Source organism: Octodon degus, unplaced genomic scaffold (genome assembly GCF_000260255.1).
Source record: "Octodon degus isolate 3935 unplaced genomic scaffold, OctDeg1.0 scaffold00036, whole genome shotgun sequence".
NCBI lineage: Eukaryota > Metazoa > Chordata > Mammalia > Rodentia > Octodontidae > Octodon > Octodon degus.
In genome coordinates this window covers 1,820,768-1,831,695 of record NW_004524612.1, presented here as the reverse complement: position 1 = coordinate 1,831,695, position 10,928 = coordinate 1,820,768, and the positions used below count along the sequence as shown (strand labels likewise).

The 10,928-nt window shown below is 38.6% G+C and overlaps 1 protein-coding gene across 3 annotated transcripts in view; it reads left to right on the top strand.

The window, feature by feature from the left end:
* Positions 1 to 9,031, top strand: part of Msmo1 (methylsterol monooxygenase 1) — a 17,385-nt gene extending 8,354 nt beyond the window's left edge. For all 3 annotated transcript variants that reach the window (XM_004630606.2, XM_023714693.1, XM_023714692.1), the window contains exons 2-6: positions 1,533 to 1,818; positions 2,955 to 3,103; positions 5,008 to 5,134; positions 6,761 to 6,915; positions 8,077 to 9,031. In XM_004630606.2, coding sequence (XP_004630663.1) covers positions 1,564 to 1,818; positions 2,955 to 3,103; positions 5,008 to 5,134; positions 6,761 to 6,915; positions 8,077 to 8,272 — 882 coding nt within the window. In that variant the 5' untranslated portion in view covers positions 1,533 to 1,563 and the 3' untranslated portion in view covers positions 8,273 to 9,031. The remainder of the gene's footprint in view (positions 1 to 1,532; positions 1,819 to 2,954; positions 3,104 to 5,007; positions 5,135 to 6,760; positions 6,916 to 8,076) is intronic.
* Positions 9,032 to 10,928: the final 1,897 nt, after the last annotated feature.

The following is a 10,928-nucleotide window of genomic DNA, read 5'->3' as shown; positions in this document are numbered from 1 at the left end:
ACAACAGGTTCACTCCCAAGGGTGGCAGCAGGAAGGAGCTGAGCACAGCAGCCAGACTCAAGCCAGGCACAGCTGGATAAATTGAAACTTTGTAGATCTGCACCCAAATTTCAGTAGGTGCTAACGTTATAACTGCACCAAAGCTCTACACCAAAGGTCAGAGGACAGTGCTATACAAAATGACAAAAAGAAGGAGCAAAATGCAATCTCAGGCCCTGAGCCCACCCAGAACGAGTGCAGAAGACACTAGCACAGAAGAAATTGGGAATCACACAGCTGAAATGTCTGAATTAATAGCATCTGAAGTAAAGAAACAACTGCAGAAAGACATAGAGGAACTCAGATCAGAAATAACCTCTGAAATACATCAAAACCCATCAGGAGCTGCTCCAATTTGTGTTTCTTCAGAGCTGCTAAGATAATAAACCATAGCAGTCAAACAGATCAGAGGTCCCACACAGGAACATTAGTAACTTCAGCAGCTAAGAATATAAGTACTATATACAAAGTAGGAATAAAGGGCGGGAAGAATAGCTCAGTGGAATAAGTGCTTGCCTGGCAAGAGCAGGGTCCTGAGTTCGATCCTTGGTCCCACCAAAAAAAGAAAGGAATAAAATGTCCCATTAAAGGAAAAACCTTTTCAGGTTTTCAACATAAAACTTATCACCATTTTGATAACACTATAAGAGACCAAAGCATGGCAAATTATAAGCAATGATAAACTTAACAGACCTTTTCTTGATAGATTCTTAAACACTTAAGTCCAACGATTCCTCACTGAAATTAGGAGGTTTTTTTTTTTTTTTCAGCAGCCATACACTAAAAAAATCTCTTTAAAAGTAATTCAAGGGGGCTGGGGAGACAGCTCAGTGGAATAAGTGCTTGCCTGACAAGCCCAAGGTCTTGAGTTCAATCCCTGGTACCATTAAAAAAAAAAAAGAAAAAAGTAATTTAAAACCCTTTTTCCACTGCTGCTATCCTGTTAAATTAATATGTGGGTTTCAAGACCTTGTCTTCAAATGGAGATGCTGGCATCCAGTAGAGTTTTAAAAAATGTGTGTCAGTTTTTTGTTTTGTTTTAATGTGTGTGGTTGTTATAGGGTCTCACTACGCAGCAGCTCAGACTCATAATGATCCTCCTGTTTTTAGCCTCCCCAGTGCTGGGATTACAGGCGTGTCCCACTACTCCTGGACTCCAGCTGGCTCAGCCCACCCTAGGGGTGGGGCTGGTACTGCGCATGGTGTTGGGAATAGAACCATCAGTCCCTGAGCTTGCCTAAGCAGGGCTTTAGTCCGTTGAACTATCTTGCCAGTCCAAGTGTCACTTTTAAAACTATCACCAGATGCATATTTAAGATTGCCTTTTGGGGTCCAGCATGGTTGTGCAGGCAGGAGGATCACTGTGAGTTTGAGGTCAGCCGAAACTATATATACAGCGAGACCCTGTCTCAAAACCTAAACCAAAACAAATGGGAAAAAACCCTACTTTTTAGAGTTTTATGTTTAGCTTGTCTGTTTACTTATTTTTGCAGAATTAAAAGGCTGCCTGAAGAGATTTGAAAAATGGCAGCTAACGAAAGCGCTGGCATCTTCAGCTCCGCCTCGTTGGCTGTGGAGTACATCGATTCACTTCTGCCTGAGAACCCTTTGCAACAACCATTTAAGAATGCTTGGATCTCTATGTTAAATAACTACACAAAGTTCCAGATCGCAACATGGGGCTCCCTCATAGTTCATGAAGCCCTTTATTTTTTATTCTGTGTACCTGGACTTTTATTTCAATTTATACCTTACATGAAAAAGTATAAGATCCAAAAGGTGAGTGTGATAGACTCAAGCATGGTTTATGCTTAGTGTGATTGAATACTTTAAAAGCAAATCCAACTTCAATGTATTGGGCGTGGATTTTTTGTTAACTGTCTTTCTAATTGACACATTGCTTAGACATTGTAATTTATGTAGCTACATGGGTAGAAGGTTCTAGACAGGAAATGCAAGTGATATTGTCAGCCCCAAGCTGAAAGTTCGGTTAATTTTGTCCTCAAGCACAGGTTTTGAAGAATGAGGTTTGACAGTGTTCAAAAATAGAAATACAAAGGCAATTGAATCACTCTCATCTAACCCCTCGCTTTATTGCTGAGAAAACTTGTGAATGTCACAGAACAGTTTGGTTATTGGCAGCGCGTTTTTAGAGCCCTGGTCTCTAGTGTGGTTGACTTTTATTTCAGGACTTCTCCTATTTTTGCCAGGAAGATATCTCAATGAATTTTTAAACCATAACTATATCAAGATACCTAGATGTTAGTCCAGTTCTGATTATTATTAAAAACACAAAAGTGTTTTTTCTTATGCCTTTTAAATTGATTAAGTTAGAGGTTTCAGTAATGGTTTGCAGAGCAGTATAGTATCCTTTTGGGTTTTTATGAATATATCCTATACTGACCTCACTTTCTTATTTTAAATTTGAGTTTCATCATCAGGGCACATTTCTGAAGTTCTGTCAGTTCCTGGAGCTTATAATTGGGTCATTATATATGAATACAGTGCACTTTTCTCCTGGAACAAATAGTCCCAAAATAGCAATTTGCTTGTTCAGTGAAAGTTGCCCATGCTGTTTGTACACATGCCCAAGTTGGGGTCACTCAGCTGTAAAGTTGGGGCCATCCAGCTATAATCGTAGCTTAACACTGGAGAGTTAGCCTCTGCTGTGCGTCTTCATTTTAGATCATCATAGCTAGGCTTGTGTATAGTGTTTTCTTACCTGCTTAGGTAACATAATGGTATTAGTTGCCAAGAGCCTTAGCTACTGTAACATAACATTAAGATAGCACAGAATTAAGGTCTGTTGTGAACATTAGAGGAAAAAATTAAGAATTTCAGTTTGCTCTTCTAGTTGTCAAGCTATATTCCTGAGAGCAGAGATTAATATTAAATATTATGATTTTTCTCAATAGGATAAACCAGAATCATTCGAAGGCCAATGGAAATGTTTTAAAGTACTTCTCTTTAATCATTTTTGTATCCAGCTGCCTTTGATTTGTGGAACCTATTATTTTACAGAATACTTCCACATTCCTTACGATTGGGAAGCAATGCCAAGATGGTAAGTAAGCAAAAACTTGAATTTTACATTCAGCTGTGGTTGATTACTCAATTCAGTTATGCTTCATGTTTACCTTTTTTCTTCATTTGGTTAATGATGCTTTAAACTTCACAAGTAAATAAATAGAAAGTGAACCATAGCACAGACTTCAGAATGTTCCTGTTTTTTTCTATATTTTAACGCAGTATTTCATTGGAAGTGAGTTTCTGGCATCAGAAGATTTATGATTGTGTAGAAATTTACACAGACTAAGGTGGAATATATATTTTAAGTCCAAATTGAATGAAAAATATGAGAGAACAGATTGTGTGGTTTATAAAATTGTGTCCATAGGGCATAAAGAGAGAGATAGATAGATAGATAGATCCATCCATCCATCCATCCATCCATTCATCCTGGATATATATATATATATATATCTTGGGTGTAAGTACTGTATTCTTGCTCAGTTAATGTTTAAATTCAACTTTTTGTCCTTAACATAGCTGCCCCTCTCTATTTGTGCCTTCTGTGTCCCTGAATATACCCAACTTTAGATAGAATTTTTTTTTTTTTCTTTTATGGTGGGGAGGAATTGTTCACTTGTTTTTTGAGAGAGGGCCTTTTTTTTTTTGTGGACCCGGGGATTGAACTCAGGCCCTCGCACTTGCCAGGGAAGCGCTTATTCCACTGAGCCATCCCCCGGCCCCAAGAGAGAGGGTCTTATGTAGTTCATGCTGGCCTTTAACTTCCTGTGTAATCCAGTCTGGCCCTAAAGTCATAGCCGTCCTCCTGCCTCTCCCTCCTGAGCGCTGGAATTACAGGTGTGTAACACCATGCTTGGAAGACTGAAAAGATTTTTTTTTTTTTTTGCTCCGAATGCCTTCAAGGCATGACTGGCTGTCTTGTGTTGTGGGGATCGAACCACAGCAACCTGAGCTTGACTGCTTTGTTGAAGCAGCCACTTAAGGAACTGAGCTAAGGGGCAGGCCCCCTGAAAAGATTTTTTTAAAAGAAAAAAAATTGTGTCTTTAGAGAGCAGCTTTGTGTAGCATTTGCATTATATTAAGTATTTAAGTAATCTACAGCGACCTAAATATATGGGAAGACGTGTATGGATTTTAACAGATCTGCAACCTTATAGAGAAGGGGCTTGAGTATGTGTGGAATTTGGCATCCATGAGGTAATCTTGGACCCAATCCCTGCAGAAGCCGAGGGGTAACTGCACCCCTTTTCTACATAATGACTATCATAAAAGGAATGTCTGAATTTTTTGGTATTTGTATATGTTTTGTTTTGCATTTCACTTAAATTATTTTTTGGCCTTATAACTATACTTAGGAAATGTGAAGATGCCCTTCTCTGTAGAAAAAGCAGTGAGAGATAAGCACAGTATAATTAAACAATTAAAAGTTAAATTTCAATTTTTTTTAGAAAGGAATAGGGGTAGAGTTTAGCAGAACTCTTACCTAGCCTGTTTGAATACCTACATTCAATCCTTTGTATCACTAAAAAAGAAAAAGGTGGTGTTGGTTTAACTATTGTTAATTTTAGTTGAAGTTCTTCATCAATATTATTTTCTTGGAAATTTTAGATTTTTTTTTTTTTTTTTTTGGCGGAACGAGGGATTAAATCAGGCCCTTGCACTTGCCAGGGAAGTGCTTATTCTACTGAACCATCTCCCCAGCCCCAGAAACTTTAGATTTTGTTGTATAACTGTGCTTTGGAAACTGATCTTTGACAGAATGAGGTGGAGAGGGGTGGCTCAGCTGTGTAGCCTTATTTCGGGTTGCTTCTCCTTGCCACACCTGGTGGTTTGCTGCATGTGCTGATTAATATATGCAGCTGGGCCCAGCTGACAACTGGGCTTTCTGTGGCCTCTCGGTGGGAGTCGCCTCACTTTCATCATGTTTTCATCTCTAAGGTACATAGTTCTGGCAAGATGCATGGGGTGTGCAGTCATCGAAGACACCTGGCACTATTTCCTGCACAGACTCCTGCACCACAAAAGAATATATAAATATATTCACAAAGTTCATCATGAGTTTCAGGTATGTTAGAATTACATGTGCTACATTTTCCTTTAAGGGCAAAGTATCTACTTTTATTGCCTGAACACTTTTAAATGATTGTCAGGGATAGAAAGTGTGTGTGGTGTTACATACCTGTAATCTCAGCATTTGGGGAGGCAGAGGCAGGAGAAATCCAAGTTTGAAGTTGGCTTGGAGGACTACCTTGGGAGACGCTGTCTCAAAAAATAGCAGCAACAAAGTTTGTCATTAATGTGTTAGCCTTACTTTTGGCATGATTATTAACAGCGTAACACAGGTAATACACAAAACCAATTCTAAAAATGTTCTTCAGTATCTAAATTTCATGGTAAGTCATGACATGGAAGAAAATATTACATGACCTATTTGAGACTCAGTCCTGTGACCAGAATGCTATATTAACATTGTAACATACCTGGCAGTTTGATAGTGGCTACAGTAATACTAGGGTTGGTTAGATGAGACCCCAAAACAAACTAATGCTTAACTCTCCAAGGCAATTATTGACCGAGTTTTAACTCATTTTTATCACAGAGCTGACTCCCCAACAGACTGATTTCTTTTTGTTGTCAGAATTGCTCTGACGTGGCTCTGTCGCCCGGGTGGGGGCGGCGTGTCGTGCCTTGCTCTTGCTCTCCACAGTTGCTCCTTGTCCACAGGGACGCATTCTAGGAGGCCAGGTGAGGGGTGATACTTGCGTATCTCCCAGGCAGTTAGTGGGGTAGAAGACATGGGCCCCATGGTTGCTTGTGTCTTGGGAGGGGATGGTACGGATCTCATCATACCCCTGAGCGTTGCACAGTTTAACATTTAATGGTTCATTTCTGGAATTCTCCCTTTAATAGTTTTGGACAGTAGTTGACCTTGAGTAAATGAAACTTTGCAAAGTAGAACTGCACCTTAGGGGTTTTACTGGACATGGTATGCTGTCAGTCAAAGCATCGGTTTCTTGGCAGAATGAATAACAAATGCATAAATAAAAAGTTATATTTCAAGTCAGTTGTTTAATGTCTTTATCTTAAACCATTAAAGATGATATTAAGATTTTGTGCCTCTAAGAACAAAATGATACTTTTATTGAGAGCTATTTTTTATATTTATATGGTTGGATATATTATCATTAACAGAAATACAGCTTTATAAAGTTACATACATAGAAAAACTGTTCTCTAGAGGAACAGAATCAATATAGATAGGTGGGGGTAGTGATTTAGTTTAAGGGAATTGCAGGGGTTGACAAGTCTGAAATCTGCAGAGCAAGCTGCAGGTTGTGCCTTTGGGTAGGAATGGATATTGTGGTGTTGAGTCCATGTGCTGAAGGGGAACAAGTCAGAAAGTTAGACAGGGTTCCTGTGTTGTAGTCTTGAGGATTGCTTCTGCCTCAGGAAACATCAATCTCTTCTATCAAGGCCTTCAGTTGGTTGGATGAAGCCCATTGTCTCCCTGGAGGATAAACCTCCCTTCATCCAAGAACGATGCAAATCTGAGCCAGGTCTGAAGTGCACCTTCCCAGCAACAGCTGGACTGTTTGGCCTCATGGCTGAGCACTATGGGTAGCCCGGCTAAGTTGATGCATATCATTAACCATCCAGCATATTAAAGAACTTCTCACTCTGCCTGGCCCAGGCGCCCTTTGGAATGGAAGCTGAATATGCACATCCTTTGGAAACCATCATCCTTGGGTCTGGATTTTTCATTGGCATCTTGCTTTTGTGCGATCATGTAATTCTTCTTTGGGCTTGGGTGACCATACGTTTGATAGAAACTGTTGACGTCCACAGGTGAGTTACACTGTGTTCAAGTAAGAGGTGTGGCATTGAATGTCTTTTATTTTCATGGTATTTCTCAGTAAACTAATATTTCATGTGTTGCTGTATTGTTAAAAAGAAAGAACATAATCATTTGATAAAGTTTCAAATAAACAGAATTATTTTTGCATTCCTAAAAGTGTACTATTTAGACAAATTAAATATCTTGACCAGCAATTTCTTTATCCTGTAGGAAACCTAAATCTAACTTTTATTTTGACAGTGCTAGAAATCAAGCCCCCCAGAGTCTTGTACATGCCAGGCAGGGGCTCTACACTGAGCTAGATCCCTGATTAATCAAACTCTTGGTTTGAAAATATATTGAAACCTTCAGCTTTCTCATTCAGGAAGACCCTTTCCGATCTCTGCCAAACACTGATGAAAGTATTCGCATGATGAAAGTCTTGCTTATAATGCAAATGTATTTCAGAGACTTCCTTTCTATTCATTGGCAGATGTTTTGTGTTAAATTATTTCTATTTAGTACCTTCCTGCATGCTTAATAACTTAACTTTACCTTGCTTTACAGTTACATGTTCACTGTAGTCTTCCTTGGAACTTACAATGATAGCTAGGAATTCTCCTTTTAGAAATAAAGGAGTATAATTTAAATGGACTCTGGGGTCATTTATGTTCTCCCACCTGTACAGAAGGATGATGAAGTTTCAATTATGGTATGTGTAGTGCTAGATGTCATTACCTCAAAAAGTAAAAGAAGGTGCTACACAGAGATTCTTGGGCTTAACTTTTAATACTTTTAATACTTTTAATACTTGGATATTATTTATGTAACTTTCCCCAAAACATAGATAGTATTACCAACATTATTTACATTTGTTACAGATTATGATAGAAAAGCTCCTCTTAAACTAGATGAAAGTAATTCTTAAGTATGACTGTCTGAAGATTCATTACTATAACATCTTCCATCCCCTGATGTATAACATAATTTCTTTGGATTTTAAAAATTTCCTAACATGTTTTTAAGATATACACCTTTTTGTTAAACTTTTTTGTAAACATGTCCGACTGAACTAATGGAGACAAAGCACAATAGGCTGTTCAAGAACGTGTCAGCTGCTTGCTTGCTGTGTTTCTGTCTCGTTAACGACCTTTTCATCACTTTGATTTCAGTGGTTATGACATTCCTCTCAACCCTTTAAACCTCATCCCTTTCTACGCTGGCTCCCGGCATCACGATTTCCACCACATGAACTTCATTGGAAACTATGCCTCGACCTTTACGTGGTGGGATCGGATTTTTGGAACAGATTCTCAATATCATGCCTATTATGAAAAGATGAAGAAGATTCAGAAAAAAACAGACTAATCTGTCTCAGACCTTCCCGAAGACCTCCATTTTCCTGAATTGAAAGTAGTAGCTAACATTGCTTCTGGGGAGCAGAAATAAGCATGTGTCTTGGCTGCTAAATGACAAAACGAACATTAACAAAATTATCTTCCTAGTGGGAATTTTTCTACTTTACATACAAGTTCTGGATATGTATAAATGAAGAAATTTATATTTAAGTATGGTTTTCGTGAGGTTAGCCATGTTGCTAACTTTAAAACGAGGTTTTCGGTAATGAAAGAACCATCACCTGTCTTTTCCCCCAGTGCTGCCAGAGACCAGAAGTTGACAGCGTCTGAAGGCCTGTTAGCTGCCCCCTGTCATGCGTAATAATGGTGTTGGCCTTACCTTTGAACAGTTTTTTAAGAGTTTGCCTAAAATCAAAATGTGATTGGAAGCACAGCCGCTGATAGAGCAAGTGACTGGAGCCTGCAGACCTGCAGCAGCCACACCAAGGACGCTGACCTTGGGTGGAGCCGACCAGCGTAGAGGGCAGGTTCTTTGGGGAGCCTTACAGTACACCTGTAAGTGAGAATGCTTCTGCTTGGATGTAGGTGGAATATTTTAGTCCAAAGCGTTTTTTAAAGTTTTAAAAAATTCAGCTTTATTTCTGCTATTTACTCTTTCTTTCTTGTACAGTAAGTTTTCTTTCTACTTAAATCTGTATCTTGAAACTTTGTGAACTGACTCACTGTATTTGCACTTTGAGCTGTTGAAATAAATGTGATTTTTGTCTGACTTTGCTGGCTTCTGGTTTTAAATATTTGCTGTCACCTTTTATTCTTACAAGGAATCAGAGCTGGGTGTGCTGTCCTATGCCCGTAATCCCAGCCCCGCACTTGCTGAACTTCTGCCTGGCAGCTTCCACATGGCTTGTCTGTGGGAAGTTCCACTGGCTTAGTAAGGTGGCAGATCTAGAAGCACTTTGCTCTGCTTAGGAAATATTTTCCCACAGATGGAGCAAGCAGTTAAACTATTTAAGGCTAGCAGAATCCAGTGCTGGGGATTCTCCAGTGTCAAATACCGTAATTCTTAGGGTGGTGTTTGTTATTTTTAAAACTGTGAAGGCACACACCTGTGACCCCTGCTACTCAGGAGGAAGGCTGAAGGAGGCAGATTGCAGGTCGGAGCCCAGTGTGAGCAATGTGATGAGATTCCAACTCTAGACATCTAATTTCTAAAAAGGAGCTGGGGGTGCTAGCTTGGGGCAGAGACTCGGCTCGATTTCTAGCAACCCCAGAAAAAGTCATTTTCTGAGAATTTTTTTTTCTGGTTTTGAAAACACAGTAAAAGCCCAAGGAAGGATTTGGTTGCAACTGGATGTTTTGGTTATCCGTATTTTATCACTTACACATGGCTCATACATGACCCTCACTGCTGTATGTGTGGCGTCAAGATGTCAAGAACAAATGCTGGAAGGAAAAAGGAATCCTTCACTGTCTGTGGGAGTGCAGACGGGCACAATGTCTACAGAAAGCAGTGTGGAGTGTCCTCAAAAAGCTCGGATTGGAGGTCCCATTCAACCCAGCTTTTCTCCTCTTGGGTATTTTTCCAGACAAAAACATGTGACAGCCATATGTGTTCACCCATGTTTATCGCAGCACAGTTTGTCATAGCTAAATCTTGGAAACAACCCATATGCCCATCAACTGAAGAATGGATAAAAAAAGTTACATTTTTATACAATGGAGTACTACTTAGCTTTAAAAAAGATAAACTCAAGGCTTTTATAGGTGAATGGATGCAACTAGAGACCGTACTCCTGAGTGAAATAAATCAATGTACTGTCTTGCTAGTGTAAGAACCTGAAAGAGTAAAAGATGAAATGAGCGATACTGTGAGGGAAAGAATCTGTTCAAAGGGAAGGAGCTCTGGGAAGAGGAAAAGAATGAAAGAAGGAAGGGAAGACATTTACAGGACAGCTTGTTCCTTATACTGCTGATTTCTACTTGTCTATTGAAAGGAGCAGTTAATGTTTAATTTTTTCCTCCTTTTAAATTTCCTATAACTTTTTTTGACCAATTTTGCAGGCTTATGCAATACTCTAATTTGAAGACAACATTATGAAATATAACAACCATTGTTGAATTCCTATCACTTTGCTCAGTGAAATTCTATGCTGTTTTTAATGTTTTTTTTTAAATGAAAGAATTTACAGATCAGTCATAATAGTTCACTGTGTCAAAACCAAGAAACTTATATTCATATAACTAGAATTCTCAAACTAGAAAGGAGTAGGCAATAAATATTTAAAGATTTAAAATTTCTGAATTTAGTTCAACTTATAATACCGCAATTACAAGAAAAATGAACCTTTTGCACAAGAAATTTAAAATCATACCAAGATACACAAAAATGAAATTGTCTAAAACTTATTGTAAAGAAAAAATCATTAAAGCATACACATAAAAAAATACTAGCTATGGAAGAGCAAAATAGCATCTTATTCCAAATTAGAAAAAAAAAGACCAAGTGTATAAGAAACTAGACTAATTATAGGACTGAAAGAAAAGATCTGTCCTCTTTGAATTTTATACTTAGCAAACATACCTTTGAAAACTAAAAGTAAGATTTTCTAGTTATACAAACTTGAAATATTAATACCTCCAGAAGTAGCATATAGGAAATAACAAAG